The sequence below is a fragment of the Miscanthus floridulus genome, chromosome 14 (genome assembly GCF_019320115.1).
Source record: "Miscanthus floridulus cultivar M001 chromosome 14, ASM1932011v1, whole genome shotgun sequence".
Taxonomy (NCBI): Eukaryota; Viridiplantae; Streptophyta; class Magnoliopsida; order Poales; family Poaceae; genus Miscanthus; species Miscanthus floridulus.
In genome coordinates, this window is record NC_089593.1 from 10,923,528 (window position 1) to 10,944,748 (window position 21,221).

Below are 21,221 nucleotides of genomic sequence, written 5' to 3' on the forward strand. Positions count from 1 at the left end.
GGGACAGATGGAGTATAGCTGTGTTCACACGGGAGAGAGAACATTTACACACGCGCGATTGGATCAATTCTCCCAGTTGCAGAAAGATTGAGAGTAGTTAAGGAGTTGTTGGAGAGCGGTTTTTGTCCATCTTGCCAAAAACAAATAAGATTGGGAATGTGTTTTGGAAATTCTTAGAGATGCTCTAACTAATTGTTGGTTAAACTTTGTAAAAGTTGTATTTTTTCTGTACAAAATATGCTTATGTTCTAGCATGGAGTGTGTATTTTAGAAGAAATCAATAGTCAAAGATACTCATAAAAAACCGTACAAAGTCAAACACAACTAATGAAGCTGTATATTTGAACGAAGCCAGTCCAAAATATATGTCGTTTTCATAATTCTTATTAGAAATTCATATTCTTTCGAATAAACCATTAGTGAAAATGTTGCCACATACAGAACAGAACATGTACACTATCATTCAAAATGACATTCATTTTGGATCGAACGGAGTGGCGGAAGCTTGAGGTTAAATTTAGAAGGAGCCAAACTGGAATGTACATGGTTTAAGGAGTGTAAGAGTGGCCAATTTAAAGCTTCATTAGCAAAATATACTAAGATACTATAGCATCATTTATAGAATTGCAAAAGTGAGGAGAGGCCATGGCTCACTATGGCCCTAGTGAGCACATAGCATGGCCTCTAGACATGTTTTAATTTGTGCATCATATATTGAACACTAAAGGGCCTACCACTTGGATCCGGAAATTAATGACAAAAATTGAGTGCAATATATAACAACTACTCCCTCTCCATCTATAAAAGAATGCAACTATAAGTTGCGTAAAGGTCAAACTAGTTTAACTTTGACCGAGTTTATAGTAAATAGTATTAAAACATTTATGTCTCCAATTAAATTTACTAAAAAAGTATATTTCATAATTAATTTAATGATACCTATTTTGTATCATAAATGTTAGTATCTTTTATATAATTTTGATAAAACTTTAAATTATTTGACTTCTCGAAAAACGAGAATTGTATTTTTTTTTGGACGGATGGAGTATTTGATCTTTAACTCTAGCTAGCTAGCTCTTTCTCACCGGTTATTAACATGTAACTCTGATAAACACGTTAACATGTCATTTACTCATTTATGTAACGCAAGCACATCCAATTCTGATTTCAGAATCGAACTTCTATAGAAAAATATCAGTGAGCAGTCGTTGTGAATGCCTGTGTGCATCGACTGATGTAGAGAGGTATGGCAGGAGTGTGTTGTGTGCGGACGAAAAGTCCTATAAAAAGCCTAGGTAGTACTCGTAGCCAATTATTAATGTACATCATGTCATCTAGTGCTACTCTCTGTAATTAGGAACTGACTAGGGCTCCATTCGCTTCTCGAAAAAAAAAAACAAGCCGAAATATGTTGTTCCAGCTGATTTGTTGTGAGAAAAAAATACTGTTTAAACTGAAAAAACAAGTTGAAAAATACGGATTAGAAGATAAACAAACAGGGCCTATGAAAAGAAGTCTGATATGCCGTCCATTTAACTCGTGTCATCGACCACCCATACCCGTTCTACTACTACTACTGTTAGCAGATTTCGATTGCTTCTTGTTGTTGACCCTACATTGGTTATGTCATAGATATATCGTCAACTAGTAGCTACGTCATCGTGCAGGCTTGTGTTTAATCAATTCCTTCGTTTAATTAGACATGACTGCTGGCTTCTAAAAGTCCAAATAAAATGAACTACCAATAATACAAGTCTACGTCTCTCTTTCAAGCGGCTGGATATAGGATTATTATTATTAAATAAAACTCTTGTGACTTCTAATTTGTGATTACATGTTTATATATTTTACTTAACTCTTTGGTTATTCTAGCACTAGGACAAAATATATTTACACATGACCAATATGGATCAACATAGTCGGATGGTGGCTCTCCTCTGTCCTGAAGTCACTGTTAGAGTCAGGAATAACAAAGGCAGCCTCGGTAAATCAAAAAAATGAATAGCTAGCCAACAAAGCGTGGTGAGCAACTTGCGGACGTCGTCACCAAGCCGCTCGGACGTCTTCGACTCACGGAGCTGAAGGAGATGATCGTCATGGAGGGGTACAAGAGTTAGCAGTAGGATTAGGGGAAGATTGTTAGATAATCTACTGCTACCTTTTGTGAACACAGCAAGGGAAGGCGGCGCCGAAAAGACCCCCTGCTGTGATACTATAGTCGCTGCAGGTGCAGGCGCCGCACGGCTCACCTGCAGCGCTATAGCAACATGCAGAGGCTGGCGCAGAGTCAGCCCTGTATGTTATCTAGTTACTGTTAAAGCATGTGCGTTGTATTAGGACTAGATGGATAGAGTTGTATAAATGGACTACCATGACAACTCAGTAAAGAGAGTTCAGATTTGCCATCTCTCAGACAGGGCTTCGGCCAACGCTGGTGTCTTGTATTGTATATGTATGCTCTGTTCTCTCTTCTTCTTCAAGCTCTAGCCATAGTGCGTGGGGACGGACAACGCTTGTTCGTGGTCGACACGGCTAGTGGGTGCTCGGCAAGACTGATGAGTGGTTCAGTCAGCTGAGTCGATGATCCTGTAGGCCAACACACCCAACTTATTTAATTATCTGTATCACTATGCTGCAGGAAGTTTCCTTAAAGGCGGTGTAGCTTGCCTATGGGCTATGGCGTCCAGAAGTAAACATAAATTGACCACTCATGACTCATACTCAATTCCCATCTGCGGATTGGTTTGTGCCACTTGTGTTGCACATTCCACTGGGGCAGTCAGTTACACGTTATACATATTTGGTCCTGCCTTGGTCCCTCTTGTACTCTGATGTCTCTATCTTGATTGAGATGTATACTTCTAATCTATGCTTACTGTGCTCTCTGCAGGTACGAAGTTGTTGGATGCTTTGCATGGATAGGTTAAACATGCAGTTATGATGGCCTTGCCTTCAGTGGCGGAACTTGACTGGAAATTTTGAGGGACCACCACTTAATATAGTGAGAATACATGAGAAAGAGGGGATCAGTTCCATGCTTAAGCTTCAATTTAACCTTGAGGCCTAATGCTTCCCCCATGGATTAGCAAAAGTGACGGGAGCCATGGCCCACCTTGGCCATCACTAAGCTCCATCCATGCTTGCCTTAATCAACATACAACACATACACATGAAGATCGATCAAGTTCAGCTATTGTTTCATATTTTAGTTTGAATAACTGAAGAGTGTTGAAGGATTGCCTTTTTCTGGCTTGGTACAGATGGCCCCCACCCCCTTAGTCGCCTATTTCTGGCAGTGGCAAGAACACAGAAGGTTGCCGTCCTTCATTTGGTTGGAGACTTAATCATATCAGTTACCTAGATTATGACTTGACTTAAAATTCCTGTCTGTGGTTGGTGCGGAACAAAGCCTCAACGGTGCATGCTGATATGATATCTGGTCCATGCCATCTGATATTCTGATCTGAGACATCTAGATGCACCAAGCGAGCTGGGTCAGGTACTCTCATCAGGTGTGTGACATTGGGATTTCAGAGACAGGCTAGACGGTTGTACAGGCAGCACAATCAAAGCTTGAGATGTCGTCAGCCTAAGCTTGCTCTGTCAGGTCAGTTTTGACCTCATCTAACGATCTAATATACCTTTTAAATTGGACATTTTTAACAAAAGAAATATAGATCAGCCTAAGCACACGGCATTTTGTTGCAATTATTTATGCCAGTAGCATGCCAGGCTCAGTGTCTAGTGCCAGCGGTTGTGGGTTCTGGCTTATGCTGTTTTTCAATCAGCAGTATGTGATAGCTTGTCTCTGTTTCTTGGCCAGTAGGTTTAGTTGCTGTTGTGCATTGTAGATTACTTAGAACTCTTTGAGATATATGCATGGACTCTCGGAGAGTTTTCTTTTCTTTTTTTATTTTTTTTTATAAGCTCTCGGAGAGTTTTCTGTTGTTCTTCAAATGACATAAAAGGGACATATACTGAAGGACACGCCAATAATGTCTTAGTAATGGAATACTGTCATACATTCTCTGAGATACTGACGTCAGCAGTCTGAGTACACCTTTGGATTCAGTTTGACATGTATCTAACTAGTAATGCATTTCTACTTATGTTGATGATTTACTACTAGCTAGGCGACATCCATGCCAATAGTTTGCACTTTGCATCATGGTTCCAATTTTTCATTGCAAGTTGTCGCATAAATGCTTTAACACTTGTTCAATTTTGCATGGAAACATTGAACATTTGAAAGGAAATGGAATGATTTGCACTAAATGAATGCGGAAGTGTGGGTTAGGGGCGGGGGAGTGGGGAGGGATAGGGAAGAAAATAATAAAATAAAAATCAGAAGCTGGCAGGCTTTCTTTCTGCACTAAATGTGATCAGGGACCATCTGCTTGCCGATCGAGACTACAATTGCTTCACCTCTCTGCAGGTTCGTTCTTCTATTTATTTATTTTTCCTTGAGTACACCTCTCTGCAGCTTGTATATATCTAACAAAATAAAATAGTATAGTATGCTACTGCGTACGGCCAATAGATGCAAAAGAAGTGCGGCAACAAGTCATGGCATGCATGGTCTACTCCATGCTTGCCAGAGAAATGGAGCCTATCTCCCATTCAATTTTATGTTCTTGATGGGGTGAAGTTGGGTACCTATTGAAGGGGATCGTAACGGCTAAGAGGGAGAGTGAATTAGACAACTTAAAAAATTAACTCTAAACTATGGCATCTTTTTCTAACCCTAGCAAAACATATGCAATAGATAACCTATCTAAATGTGCAACTATGGTTTTGCTAGTGTGTTGCTATCTCTACCGCAAAAAGAGTAATACGATCGATGTAAATGCGGAAGCTAAAGAGCAAGGTAGAGATATACAAACTCCCGTCGACAACTCTGGTACTTTTACCGAGGTATCAAGAAGCGCGCAAGCTTCTCCCTAGTCCTCGTTGGAGCCCCTCGTAAGGAATCCCTCGCAAGGGCCAAGCTCCTGGTCGGGTAACTCCGTGGATAGCTTCGGGCTTTCTCCACACGCAAGTGGGTCTCCGACGTGCCTTCCGGCAAGCCTCTCCAGGATGCTCCCGCCGTCTTCACTATCAAGCTTCCGGTCGAAACGCCGCGGGCCTTGTTCCCTCCGGTACACGGTGGCGGCCACACCACAAACTCAGTTGGTGTGATGTCGGAAGACTACAAGCCCTTCGATGTACAACAATGGTGCTCGCAAGCACCGAATGGTAAGAGGTATGCAAACCTCACTAAACACTAGGCCTAAACCTAGAGCAAGCGCATAAGCGGTGGTCTAATTAACCTAAGCACTTCGCAAAGCACCTACGCTAATCACCTAATAAAACACTAAGCACTATGCAAGTGGAGATCACTAAAATGGTATATCAACACCCTTGGTATGTTTCCTTAGCTCCACTATCCTCATTTGGCCGGTTGGGAGTTGTATTTGTAAGCCCCACCGAGAAAGTAGCCGTTGGGAATAAAATCCCGCTTTTTTGCTACTGACCCGACGCGTTCGGTTGTCCCGACCGTTAGAGCTACGATCAACTGATCGGATGCTGCCAGCGTCCGGTCACATGCCACCGGACGCGTTCGGTCGTATTTTCGCCGCTCTAGAACCTCTCTGTACTCGACCGGACTCTGCTGTCCTACGTCCGGTCCAGCGTCCGATCGTTGCTGCTGACGCCTGTTTGCCGAGCCTCTTGATCGGAGCGTCCGATCACTTTCCTCTAGCGTCCGGTCCAGCGTCCGGTCACTTCTGTGAGCTCGTTTCTTCGTGATCTTGCGTATGGCTTGGTTTCCATCTTCGTGCTTGGAGTTTGCTTGATATCTTGATTCTTCTCTTGTGCTTCTAGGGTCTTGCTTATGGTGTTGATCATCGGATCATCATGTCGCCTTCGTCCAAGTCACGTCTTGCACCCTATTGAACTACAAAACAATCACTTGCAAATTCATTAGTCCAATTTAGTTGTGTTGGTCATCAAACACCAAAATCCAAAGTAAATAGGCCAAGGGTCTATTTTCCTTACAATCTCTCCCTTTTTGGTGATTGATGACAACACGACCAAAGCAAGCAAATAATAAAAAAATTTAAAATTTGAAAACTACCTATTTGCTAGGATGCAATGCAAGGGGCAAGATTATATGATGCTAAAAGATACTACTTGTAAAACTAAAAGATACTACATAAAAACTTATCTTGCCCTTGTAAAATGTCTCCATGTGGTATTATGGATTTAAGCCTTGCTTCCTACAAATTCTCCTCATTGCATAGACTAATCCATAATCCACTATCCTTGCTTTCTCGGACCATTACCACTTGTAGACCATTACCACCTGTAAATTTTCTAGCTTATGGCCCTACAAATTAATGCTTGCTTTTGGTCCTCTAAATTCTCTCTCTTTGGAATCAAACACCAAAAAGAAAGACATTAGTAGTACAAGGGAGGGTCAAACTTTGTGAACCTTTGTGTGTAGAGTGGAATAGGTCACAAAATTTGACTCTCACATTATATAGATTAAGCTTCCCCCTAAATATATGCATACATATGGTAGAAAGCAAGGCATATGCATATTTGGCAAATTATTGTTCAAGGGAATTTAATCTATATAATGCATGAAGAAAGCATATAAATATCAAAATGAAATCAACATGATGATATCGGTTTAGAAATACCACATGTGGAAACCAATTTGTTTTCTGCCACTTGCAATAGGTGGTGGATATTTGAAGTATGATGCTTAACTCCGGAGATACCATTTTCCTTGCAATGAGACTACTACACACATGATAAGCTTGAAAAGGTGTTAGTCTCAAGGCATCCAACTTATAGAGTAACCTCCCCCCTAAAATTGTGCACACAAGTGTGGGATACTTGTAGAAGTCATGTACATTGATTTTAGAATCAATAATACCACTTGAAAGATGACATCTCATGAATGTGAGAATCATTTTCGAAGATGATATTCGGGAGAAATTATCTATAATTTAGACTTTGGCACATACTAGATGAACAATCAAAAGACAAGCTATGTGTCATGCTTCTAAACAATTTTAAACCATGTAGGTTTGCTCCAAGGGTTAAGAATGAAACCAAGTAAGCCTACATAAGATATACCTAGTGTATGCATGACAAAAGATATGAGCATGCAAATGAAAACATAGGCATGAAAAGTAACTAGATGCTTAAAGATACCAATTTGTAAGAAATACCACTTATAGGAAATGCAAATTGATACTACTTGAAGGAAATTGAGTCTAGTTACCTAACATGAGAAGGGCAATTTGGGTCCATAGTATTCACTAACCCTCTTGGCAATGATTTTGTCCATCATGATGCACCCCATGAAATGCACACATACTTTGCCAAGTCTCAAAATTCCCCGAAGTCCATAGGACTTCTCACTTCCCTTTCGGGATCCAAACTTTTTTGGTGCTCTTCATGTTGGAGATGATTTCCTTTGGCACCCAAAAGCGTTTGACCTCATTGTTGGCATGCTTGTTCACCTTGATAGCCACCACCTTGTCATTTTTCTTCTTCTTCAAGAGATAAGGTGTGGAGGCCTTCTTGTCCACCTTGTTGGTGTAGGTGTTGGAGAGCTTGCTTGTTTGCTTTTTCTCCTTCTTCTTTGCTCCTCCCCCATTCTTCACCTTGCACTCATAGGACTTGTGGCCTTCTCTATGGCACACATAGCAAACCATGGTTTGTCCTTCATCAAGCTTCTTCACTCCCTTGATGGTGTTATCTTGATGAAGTTGGGCTTGCTTCGCCTTGCCTTTCACTTGAGTTAAGTCCTTGGTGAGGTGGGCTACTTCTTGCTTGAGTTGCTCATTCTCCTTTGCAACCTCTTGTGTGCATGTATCTACAACAACTTTCTCAACACAAACTTGTTTGCACAAAGGTGAGTCTAAATATAAATCATTACAAGAAGTAGATGCATCCTTTTTAGACATGTTAATGATAGAACTTTTCTTTTTTGATGCCTTGGTGGGGGTTGTGCTAACGGCTTCAAGATTAGCAACTTTATTAGTTAGCTCATCACAATGTTTGCACATGGTTTCCATTTTAGCAAGCAAACTTTTATAAGCATCTTGTGAGCTAGCTAACTTTTCTTTTAATTTTTCATTTTTCTTTACAAGTTGCTCATCATTGATTGTGCATGCATTTGTTGTTGCACTAGCCTCAAATCGCTCAATTTTAGTAGATAGTTCAATATTAAGATTAGCAAAGTTCTCATATTGTTCAAGCAAAGTTTTGTATGCCTCTTGTGAACTATCTAGCTTTTCTTTAACCTTTTCGAGCTTCTTTTGTTGACTAGTGCAAACTTTAGCATAATTAAGATTTTGTTACACAATTTCTTCATAAGAGGGTATTTCATCATTATTATCACTCTCACTAGAGGATGAGCTTTCGTTACCTCGTGCCATAAGGCACATACGAGAAGAGCTTGATGATGAGTGCTTGTGCCCTCGCCTCTTGTGATGGTGTTCTTCTTCACTTGAAGAATCATCCCATGTCCTTATTGATGTGAGGGCTTGTTTCTTGCATGCCTTCTTCTTTATCTTGGGTGTGGGCTTATTTGGACAAGCTTCCACAAAGTGCCCCAACTTGCCGCATCCATAGCATCTTTTCTTTCTTTGCTCATTTCTTTGATTTGTGAAAATGAGATCTTTGATTTGGATGGGCACACCCTTGACATTGAGCTTTTGGATCATCTTCTCTACCTTGTTGATTAGTTTGATTGATTCTTCATCAAGGTCAGAGGTGGAGGAGGAAGATTGATCATCATCACTTGAGTCTTAATCATCATCATCATCCTCATCTTCTTCAGCATCTTCACTTGAGGAGATTGAGCTTGAGCTTGTCTTAACTTGCTTGCCCTTCATCTTCTTTTTCTCGCCACATGCGAGAGCTTTGCCTTTGCTTGATGAAGAGGCTTCTTCTTGACCCATCTTGTGTGACATTTCAAATGCCGCTATCTTGCTAGTGACTATGGCCGGGGTCATGGTGCTCAAGTCCTCCATGTTGTAAGGATGGTGATGATGCTTGCATATTTCTTTTGTGGTAGCACGGAGATGATCTTCCTCATGATGTCCGCATCATCTATCTTTGTTAATCCTATAGAATGGAGCTCATTGATAATTAGATTCAAACGAGAATACATATCACGAACCAGCTCATCATCATTCATTTCGAAGGAATCATAATTTTGTTTAGCTAGATAATGTTTTTGCTCACGGACATTACTTGTGCCGTCATGGAGCTCTTGGAGTTTTAACAATATTTCATGTGCTGTATTTAAAGTGAATACTTGGTTAAACACATCCATGCTAAAAGATTCAAACAAGCAATTTTTAGCTCTAGCATTGAAATGAATTTCTTTTTCATCACTCTTCGTGGGTTTATCGGGATTCTTAATGGGTTTCATCCCGTCATGAGTGACTCTCCAAACTCTCAAATCAACCGCCTCAAGGTAGCAAGCCATTCTAGCTCTATAATAGGGAAAGTTAGTGCCGTCAAAGTGCGGAGGCCTAGAGGTATCCATCATAACCACTCTAATTAGCGTTGGCTCAACGACGGTTAAGCCAAAGGTCTAAATTGAGCCAACCGGCTCTGACACCAATTGAAGAGGACCGTGACGCCTAAGAGGGGGGTGAATTAGGCAACTTAAAAAACTAACTCTAAACTATGGTCTCTTTTTCTAACCCTAGCAAAACATATGCAATAGATAACGTATCTAAATGTGCAACTATGGTTTTGCTAGTGTGTTGCTATCTCTACCGCAAAAAGAGTAATACGATCAATGTAAATGCGGAAGCTAAAGAGCAAGGTAGAGATATGCAAACTCCCGTCGACGACTCTGGTATTTTTATCGAGGTATCGAGAAGCGTGCAAGCTTCCCCCTAGTCCTCGTTGTAGCCCCTTGTAAGGAATCCCTCGCAAGGGCCAAGCTCCTGGTCAGGTAACTCCGTGGATAGCCTCAGGCCTTCCCCACGCACAAGTGGGTCTCTGACGTGCCTTCCGGCAAGCCTCTCTCGGATGCTCCCCACCATCTTCACTATCAAGCTTCCGGCCGAAACACCGCGGGCCTTGTTCCCTCCGGTACACGGTGGTGGCCACACCACAAACTCGGTTGGTGTGATCTCGCAAGACTACAAGCCCCTCTGATGTACAACAATGGTGCTCGCAAGCACCGAGTGGTAAGAGATATGCAAACCTCACTAAACACTAGGCCTAAACCTAGAGCAAGTGCATAAGCGGTGGTCTAATTAACCTAAGCACTTCGCAAAGCACCTATGCTAATCACCTAATAAAACACTAAACACTATGCAAGTGGAGATCACTAAAATGGTATAACACCCTTAGTACGTTTCCTTAGCTCCACTCTCCTCATTTGGTCGGTTGGAGGTTGTATTTATAAGCCACACTGAGAAAGTAGCCGTTGGGGACAAAATCTCGCTTTTCTGCTACTGACCGGACACTGATCACGTCCTGACCGGACACATCCGGTTGTCCCAACCGTTAGAGCTGCGATCAACTGATCGGATGCTGCCAGCGTCCGGTCGCATTTTCGCCGCTCTAGAACCTCTCTGTACTCGACCGGACTCTGTTGTCCTGCGTCCTGTCGATTTTGCCGCCAGCGTCAGGTCCAGCGTCCGGTCACTGTTGCTAATGCCTATTTGCCGAGCCTCTTGATCGGAGCGTCCGGTCACTTTCTTCCAGCGTCCGGTCCAGCGTCCGGTCACTTCTGTGAGCTCGTTTCTTCGCAATCTTGTGTACGGTTTGGTTTCTATTTTCGTGCTTGGACTTTGCTTGATATCTTGATTCTTCTCTTGTGTTTCTAGGGTCTTGCTTATGGTGTTGATCATCGGATCATCACATCGCCTTCGTTCAAGTCGCGTCTTGCACCCTATTGAACTACAAAACAATCACTTGCAAATTCATTAGTCCAATTTAGTTGTGTTGGTCATCAAACACCAAAATCCAAAGTAAATGGGTCAAGGGTCCATTTTCCTTACACCTATTATTTATTTTCTTAATTAAAAGGCCACCTAGTTTATTCAAGCTTGGTTGATTTTCCTTTTCATTACTCCATACCCACTAGGCAAGTAGGCATAGGTATAAACTTTCACACTAGACATATATAATTAAGTAAATTTACATTTATTTTGTTTAGAAAAGGAAATAATTCTAAACAAAACACTCATTCAACTGATCTGAAATTCTGAATGCATCTCAGTTATGCACAAAGGAAAATATCAAATACAAGTAACGTAATTACATCATCTTGACATGCTTACATAACATTTATATGGTCATAATTGCTTATTCATGTTACTATCTCTTACAGCAGGACTAATAATACAACCACTGCTGGCTGGATGTACATTTACAGCCCTAGCTGGTTGTAAACTTATATATCACTTCTCTTATCTCTCCTACGTCTTAGCCAAGCCTTCAGCTGCCAACTACTCGGCCAACCCTAGCTAATTTATGCTATTTTTTTAGCTCCTCTTATCTCTCCTACGTCTTAGCCAAGCCTTCAGCTGCCAACTACTCGGCCAACCCTAGCTAATTTATGCTATTTTTTTTAGCTCCAGCTAATAAGTAGCCAAGCCCTTATACTTGCTCTTATTTTTCTGACTTGTGATCGGCAGTGTCAAACTATCTACCACAAGTATCATGTCACTAACTAGATGGCGGTGCCAGTTTTGACTAACTATGCATGTATTGTTCTTGTCTCATGCTTGTGTAAAATAAAACGTGTGTGTGTGTATATATATATAATAAAATTCTCCTAAAGTAACTTGCACCGACAAATTAACCTACCCAACTCGATCACGTGTATATCGGCTATCATGTTCGCTTCTTTCATGGAGCTAAAGCAGCATGCTGGGAACTGAGCAACAGCCGTCGGAGATCTCCATCTGCTCGGCAGCCTCGTCGAACAACCACTTCTCTATGGAGGACAGCTGCTGCAGCTTGGGCTTGCGATAACCGCCGTGTCCCGTCAACGCCTGCTGCTGCTGCGGTGGTGGTACGTCGTCGGAGATGGGTGGTAGTGCGCTGCCGGACTTGTGATCGTAAGGGTTGATGTCGATGACCGAGGAGGGCTTGATATTGGTAGCAGCGTCATCCTGCGTCGGGGAGCTCTTCATGAAGCCGTTGAGCAGCTTGGATATGTTGTCCATGCTGGAGGCGTACGGCGACGAGAAGGTGTCACTGTTGGTGGCAGCGAACGGCGGCGAGCACTGGCCGATGAATTGGGTGACCTCATCAGCTGGAGCTGGTGTGCTGCTGGCTGGGAGCGCATAGCTGTCCTTGGAGAGGGTCATGTCATCGTGATGGCAATCGGCATGGCCGGCGGCAGCGGTGGGTACCGCCACCGGTATGATGGAAGGTTCGGAGGGCGGAGGTGGCGCGAAGATGGCGTCGATGGCTTGCTGCTTCTGGAGCTTCTTCTTGAGGTGGGTGTTCCAGTAGTTCTTGATGTCGTTGTCGGTTCTCTGCGGGAGGTAAGAAGCAATGGCGGCCCACCTATTGCCCAGCAAGGACTGGAGGTGGACGATGATGCCGTCCTCGTGGGGGGTGAAGTTGCCACGGCGGATGCCGGGGCGGAGGTAGTTGGTCCAGCGGAGGCGGCAGCTCTTGCTGCAGCGCATGAGGCCGGTGTTGATGGGCACGGAGCGCCAGTTGCCGGGGCCGTGCTCCTCGATGTAGGACACCAGGACGATGTCCTCCTCCGGCGTCCATGGCCCCTTCTTGATCCCCACCTTGTCGCAGCACGGCGGCCTGCCCATCGTCGATCCGGCCACTAGCTTGTGTCTCCGGCGGCCGGTGCCTGGCTAGCTGCCTGCAGCTAAGCTTCTGGAGTTGTGCCCATGAAGTGTGACGGTACGTTATATATATAGTAGGACGACTGGACGAGAGAGCTGCGTTTTGACTTTGTGGGAGTGACGAGCTCCTTTTCACTGACCAATAAGCCTAGCTTGCTAGCAATTACGTGAGCACAGCTAATTTGTTTTCACCTCATGTCTAAGAGCAAGTACAGTAATGGTTTTGTTTTCACTCGTGTCTAAGAGCAAGTACAGACGTACAGTAATTTGTTGACCTCTGGGATTACCTAGAGGGAACTGTTTGACGTTGTTGACTACTACTGCTATTACTGTATGTGAAATTTAAAGCTAGGGTTTCTACACCTTTGCACACTCACTCGAGGCAATTTGTTCCGCCATATGTATGAAAGAGGTCTCCAGAGTTGGATGACAGCTATGTTCCATCTACATACTAATATATGGTTCTTGCAAATTTGTTTTTCACATTATTGTTACTTTGGAATGAAAAATTCATGATGTCCAAAGAAAAGATTGTTGATACGGTAGTTCCTTGCGGTTGAAAACTCTCGAAGTTTCTCCTTGTCTAGATTTTTTTTGTCATTCAAGCATTAACGATTATTATAACCAAGGTACGCATAGTAGTATTTAGTCGCAGAGAACATGTCAAGTGAATGCATGGACCCGGCCGGCCCACACACATCTGCATGATCGAGTGCATATATGACTTTATCAAGTGATGAAGAAGTAGGCCCACCCCTCATAACACGGCAATTTGCGGTGTATATAGTAGGTCCACATATATACATGCATATGCATAATGCATTGGCATGCAATGCGCTTCCAGCCCGGTAGCCACACTGCAAATTATGTGGAGAAACTGATAGTTACTCGTATATTATATTATCTCCTACGTACATTACGTACGGGTCAGAAATCGGCACCCACACATGCATGCATGCAGGATCTTTTTCTTCTTCTTCTTCTTCATTAATCATTTCTTGCGTGGATCATAATAAAATAAATCGATCAGTCGTTTCAAAAAAAAAAAAAGATCAATCGATCAGGATCTCGTTACTCTTGTATCTTGATGATGCCCTCCATTAATACTCACTGCAACTAGCTATATGTAGTATATGTGTGTGTGCCTCTCTCTACACACGCATATAGCCCATAAAGTATAGACTATATATTATACACACACATATATATGCGAGCAGTGACTTCTAAAAAAGCATTCGTAGAGGCGTCTCTCTCTTTTTTTAATAGAGAGGCAGTTCAATCTAAAATCGTCTCCAACAGTAGTTTCCAAAACAATCCGTCTCTATATAAATCGATTTGTAGGGGCTGCTCTAGATCCAATTGCCCCTATACAAATGGATTTCTAGAGACGGCTGGATCTACAACCGACTCTAGAAATGAGCGTCAAACAGTAAAATTACATATTGAAATTTGAATTTTTCAAACGGTCTTGGATGGAGAAACGGCCAAAACAAAAGTTGAAGATCTCGAAAAGTTACCGAACTTTGTAGTCGACAACTTTTTTTATTTAAAACCATTTATCCATAGAAAATTATGTTTAAAGTTCTCACATTTAAAATTTAAATTCTAAAATGACCTCAGATGGAGAAATGACCAAAACTAAAGTTGTAGATCCCAAAATGTTATACAACTTTATAGTTGACAACTTTTTCATTTAAAATAATCGAATGAGTATAATACGAGAAGAAAGAATATCTCATATGAACACAAGTAAGTATGGGGTGGAGTGGTTAGAAGAGTAATGTGCAAGGCATGAAGTCGTAGGTTCGGACCTGCCGTGACTTTGTGACTTGAGCTGGGCAAAAAGAAAAATGTAAGGACGGTTCGATGATTTCATAGATGTATGGGTAGGAACGGCCGCCCCAACCATCCCAACAAACCATCATAGACCATCCTAGAAAAGCAGTGAGCGGCGATGGCGTGGTGGGGCGAGAGCAGCGGTGATGGGCACGATTGGACCAACACCAGCGATGGGTGCGGTGGAGTCCGCCCAGGGCCTGTCGATTGGAGCAGTATTTGTGAGGTTGTGCATGATTGAGGTTGGCAAGTGCTAGCGCTCGGACTTTTGGACGGGCATGCCCGTGGCTGCTCTCCGTTTCCCGCTCTTGTTCCATGCAGTGCACCCCAGCCGCTCGGATTCCGCGCTGCTCGGATGAGTTGCCCTGCCCCACACGTGGGGCCGTATGTGCCCCTCTGTGTCCCCGCCAAGCTCGAACTGCTATGGCGAGATGGAGGGAAGGGAAGAGAGGGGATGGAGAGGAGAGGAGAGGGCGAGGCGCACCGCGCGAGGTAGGAGCTGAAGCCCTGTGGCAGGCCGCTGTCCGCCAGCCATCGGCGTCATTGCAACATGTATAACACATAATCTACTTTTAAAACACACGGATGAAACATTTACAACATACGTATGAAGACAGACGAAACACTCGAAACATGAATCTAAAACAGTTGCAAATAAACTAAAAACACTTGAAAAGCCACTGCAAAACATATGCAACATCTATAAAAAATACTTGCAACATATGTGTGAAACATATTCAGCATCCAAATAAACATACTTCTGAAAACACGGATGAAACATTTGGAACAGACGCTTACAACATACGTATATAGCCATTACAACATATGCAACGTTTCGATCTGTCGGGACTCCCTCCACTAATACTCACTGCAACTACAACTAGCTATATTGTAGTATATGTGTGTGCCTCTCTACACACATATATAGCCTACAAAGTATAGAGCACGTATATGTAATAATATTTATATATATTATATTTGTGTATATATAATAAACACACACGCGAACAGTGCGACGGCAGGGTGGGGCCGAGCAGCGGCAGACGGGCACGATTGGGCCAACAACAGCGACGGGCCCGGCCCCGGGGATTGGAGCATTATTTGTGAGGTTACGCGCGATTGGGGTTTCACCTAATTTACAGTTGTGATAGTGTGGACATTCAAAAAGTTTACTACTGCAGTCTACAGGAGGTGGCTCGGGATTTTACTGTCGGTAAGGTGATTCAACACGTAGTGAGCTAAGTAGTTTTTCTTTTTCTTTTTTTGCAGCGAGGGTGATCGCCCATTCCCACTAATGGCATAACGGAAATACATCAGCAACTGAGACTGTTTATATATAGTGAGCTAAATAGTGTTAACATAAATATAACCCAGAGGATCGATTCGGAATCCACAGTACAGTGTGGTGTGGCCTGTGGCCATGCCCTGCGATGGTACGAGTACGGCCTGCAGTAGCTCTTTCTGCGCTAGCTTGTGGGGGTTTGGAGTTCCACGTCGCTTTTCTCCCATTTATTTATATAAATTCCCACGTGAGGTACTATTCCTAGTATTTAATATATATATATAGCTGTGTACCAAGACAATAGTCGGTTGAGCATCTTAGACTTGTTAAGAAAAGAGCAAACAGAGTACCAAGATATGATAGATATTATCCAAGGATAATTTGGTCTTTCTAGCAACTATATATACCCGACCTCTTAACTACAACAATTATTAAAGGTCAAATTAAAATTTTATTTTATTGGGCACAGTGTTTGAAAAAGTTTCATTGAGGAACACCACATGAAACATTGCAAAGCGCCACTAGATGTAATCGTACACAAAGTAAGTAATATATATATATATATATATATATATATATATATATATATATATATATATATATATATATATATATATAATTCAATTAACACTATGCATGCTTTCAATTCACCGGATCTTTTTTCTCGTAAAAGTGGGTTCTGAGGCAAGAATAGGAGAATAACTACTGGGGATACTATGTTTGCTATAAATGTGGTGTTAGTCTATATGTGTTCCTTCCCACCCGAAGCGTGGGCACCCATGCTAGTTTACTATATATATAGCTGTGTTATATACTCCCTCCGTCCATAAATATCTATCATTTTCGCTTCCCAAGAAATAATTTTAACTAAATATATATACAAAAAATATTAATATTTACGGTACATAATTAATATCATTGAATCTAGTTTTTAATAATTTTATTTGAAAATACAAATGTTGCATGTATTTTCTACAAATCGAGTTCAACTTTCGGCATAGAAACCAACGGCGACAATTAATTGGGGACAGATGGAGTATAGCTGTGTTCACACGGGAGAGAGAACATTTACACACGCGCGATTGGATCAATTCTCCCGGTTGCAGAAAGATTGAGAGTAGTTAAGGAGTTGTTGGAGAGCGGTTTTTGTCCATCTTGCCAAAAACAAATAAGATTGGGAATGTGTTTTGGAAACTCTTAGAGATGCTCTAACTAATTGTTGGTTAAACTTTGTAAAAGTTGTATTTTTTCTGTACAAAATATGCTTATGTTCTAGCATGGAGTGTGTATTTTAGAAGAAATCAATAGTCAAAGATACTCATAAAAAACCGTACAAAGTCAAACACAACTAATGAAGCTGTATATTTGAACGAAGCCAGTCCAAAATATATGTCGTTTTCATAATTCTTATTAGAAATTCATATTCTTTCGAATAAACCATTAGTGAAAATGTTGCCACATACAGAACAGAACATGTACACTATCATTCAAAATGACATTCATTTTGGATCGAACGGAGTGGCGGAAGCTTGAGGTTAAATTTAGAAGGAGCCAAACTGGAATGTACATGGTTTAAGGAGTGTAAGAGTGTCCAATTTAAAGCTTCATTAGCAAAATATACTAAGATACTATAGCATCCTTTATAGAATTGCAAAAGTGAGGAGAGGCCATGGCTCACTATGGCCCTAGTGAGCACATAGCATGGCCTCTAGACATGTTTTAATTTGTGCATCATATATTGAACACTAAAGGGCCTACCACTTGGATCCGGAAATTAATGACAAAAATTGAGTGCAATATATAACAACTACTCCCTCTCCATCTATAAAAGAATGCAACTTTGAGTTGCGTAAAGGTCAAACTAGTTTAACTTTGACCGAGTTTATAGTAAATAGTATTAAAACATTTATGTCTCCAATTAAATTTACTAAAAAAGTATATTTCATAATCAATTTAATGATACCTATTTTGTATCATAAATGTTAGTATCTTTTATATAATTTTGATAAAACTTTAAATTATTTGACTTCTCGAAAAACGAGAATTGTATTTTTTTTTGGACTGATGGAGTATTTGATCTTTAACTCTAGCTAGCTAGCTCTTTCTCACCGGTTATTAACATGTAACTCTGATAAACACGTTAACATGTCATTTACTCATTTATGTAACGCAAGCACATCCAATTCTGATTTCAGAATCGAACTTCTATAGAAAAATATCAGTGAGCAGTCGTTGTGAATGCCTGTGTGCATCGACTGATGTAGAGAGGTATGGCAGGAGTGTGTTGTGTGCGGACGAAAAGTCCTATAAAAAGCCTAGGTAGTACTCGTAGCCAATTACTAATGTACATCATGCCATCTAGTGCTACTCTCTATAATTAGGAACTGACTAGGGCTCCGTTCGCTTCTCGAAAAAAAAAATAAGTCGAAACGCTGTTCTAACTGATTTACTATGAGAGAAAAATACTGTTTAAACTGAAAAAAACAAGTTGAAAAATACGGATTAGAAGACAATCGAACATGGCCTATGAAAAGAAGTCCGATATGCCGTCCATTTAACTCGTGTCATCGACCACCCATACCCGTTCTACTACTACTACTGTTAGCAGATTTCGATTGCTTCTTGTTGTTGACCCTACATTGGTTATGTCATAGATATATCGTCAACTAGTAGCTACGTCATCGTGCAGGCTTGTGTTTAATCAATTCCTTCGTTTAATTAGACATGACTGCTGGGTTCTAAAAGTCCAAATAAAATGAACTACCAATAATACAAGTCTACGTCTCTCTTTCAAGCGGCTGGATATAGGATTATTATTATTAAATAAATCTCTTGTGACTTCTAATTTGTGATTACATGTTTATATATTTTACTTAACTCTCTGGTTATTCTAGCACTAGGACAAAATATATTTACACATGGCCAATATGGATCAACATAGTCGGATGGTGGCTCTCCTCTGTCCTGAAGTCACTGTTAGTCAGGAATAACAAAGGCAGCCTCGGTAAATCCAAAAAAAGAATAGCTAGCCAACAAAGCGTTGTGAGCCTATTGTAAGGGCCTATCGAGCTCACCGGAGGCCCATGAAGCCCGCTCGTGGATATTGTCATAGCTTGCCGTTTCCCTCAACCACTAATCCGCCAACCCTCACCCCTTCTTGTCCCCTACCATCACCATTGAGCCTACTTACACCTCGACCACCAGATCCACCACCATCTAGCCCACTCCTGCCTCCCCTTGCCAACAAATCCGGAACAGAGAGAATGAGGGGGGGGGGGGGGGGGGAGGGAGAGGTGCGCTCTACCTCATCTAGCTCGTGCGCCGTTGTTAGATCTAGAAGGGGGTGTGGGGTTAGTGCGCTGCCACAAGATGTTGTGTCATTAGCTACGCCCTCTTTCGTGCTCTCGGCGGTGCCCTTGGGCATACCCTTGGCCAAGGCTACTGCTGCCACTACACCCTTCGCTAGAGACGAGAGAGAGAGAGGAGAGCGAGAGAGAGAGAGAGAAGAGGTGGCTGATGAGGGAGAAAGAGAGAACGATGAAACCTAAACCCTAAGTGCTTGTATGTATATGTGCCCATAGTGTTGGGTGGTGCCTAGGCTTCAGGCCCATTTCCTGAGGCAGATCTTTTAACATATTCACCTATGAGAGGATACACTATTTTAGAGACATACATCTTAAAAAGACCGCCTCTATTAATATATTTTTACGTGCCTCGATAAATGAGCCGTCTACCTCTAAAAATTGCAAGGTATTTTTGGAGATAGAGAGATTTTTTACTTTTTACCACCTTTGTTAATAAAAGAAGCTATCTTCTAAATTATTTTTATATCATCATACACAAGTCCATTTTACTACAATCCTATATCCTATACATTGTATAAAAGCTGCAGCCATATTGAGCCACACCATCTGCATTTCACAACCGTTGGATCACCACACTAAATTTCGAGGATCTAGCATCCATAATGTTCACCTTTCCCTATGTCCACTTCTTGCAGCTCTCGCTCGGCAGACCACACTACAGGAGCTCGAACAACGGACAAGAGATGAAATAGCAAGGCTCACCCCTGAGCCCATAGAAGAAGGAATGATCACAAGATCGTGCACCACTTGGTGCCTGTGCTTCCTCTCCCTCTCGCCCGCTTCCTTGCACGTGGGGAAGGCCCGTTGGTTCTCCATGGAGTTACCACACTAGAAGATTGGCCTTTGCGAGGGCATCCTTGAGAGGGGTTTGAACGAATTTACATTTCCACACTTATTTGCATTCCTTAGGTTGTGTGTTTATCTTTCTTCGTCTAACTTGTTAGGTTAGTCGATAGAATTGGAACCTAGAGTGCAAAACTATTTTGCATTAGAGATAGAAACACTTAGCAAAAACGTAGTGCACATTTGGATAGAATCATGCATATATATGTTTTGATAAGTTGGTTTTAGTTGGCCAATTAGTTTAAAGAAGCCTAATTCACCCCTATTAGACGTCACAGTCTCTTCAACCGTCCTATACATTCATTTTCTTAGGGCCACCAAACCCTAGCCTCTGTTGAATGTCCTCTAATTATCCAGTGGTAGTGTCTTCCACTGACTTCACTGGCCGGACTCCACAATACGTGGGTGCATTTATCTTACCACTGGACAATCTTGTGATTGCATCATCAACTATTCTTGCCTCTAACTTATTCTCATGAATTCCGATTGAAGCGAGACTTGTTTCGTTGGGCTCCTTGCATTAAGCCTAAGCTCTTTGGACCAAATGTTCACCAATATTGCACCACCATTCACACTTGAACATTAGGACAAGCTTTAGCACACTTGACTCCCCCTGTATTTTTTTTATCCTAACTCTTGAAAAGTCTTCAATTCTTGAGTCCTACCATGCCGCACTTGACTCCTTCATGGATCTCCTACTTCATCCTTGAGTTCTTGATCGTCTTTGTCATCAACCATTGGGGATATCTTCATTCTTCATACATTGTGGCCTAGCGTTGACCCTTGATCCTCCAATCCTTGTGCTAGCCACACATGCTAAGCTTGTCCTCATCTTGCTTCTTCACATCCAGGCCACCAATGCTGCCTCCATTGCGGATTGGTGGGAGGTTGCGGCAAAGGTAGTACAAAGGAGCAAAGAAGCGCTTTCAACGGTGTAGCCAATTATGTTACGTGGAATTTGTGGGACAAAAAGGAATCGCTGACTTTTCAGCTTTGGCCATGGCCTACGAGCAAAGGAAGATATTGACCAATCATGGTGTGTTTACAGGT

The 21,221-nt window shown here is 41.9% G+C and overlaps 1 protein-coding gene across 1 annotated transcript; it reads right to left on the bottom strand.

Annotated features, from left to right (window-relative positions):
• Window positions 1-11,888: 11,888 nt before the first annotated feature.
• On the bottom strand, window positions 11,889-12,809 carry LOC136506070 (MYB transcription factor 69-like). Its single transcript, XM_066501194.1, has one exon. It carries the CDS (start codon window positions 12,807-12,809, stop codon window positions 11,889-11,891), a length of 921 nt encoding a protein of 306 aa, XP_066357291.1.
• Window positions 12,810-21,221: the final 8,412 nt, after the last annotated feature.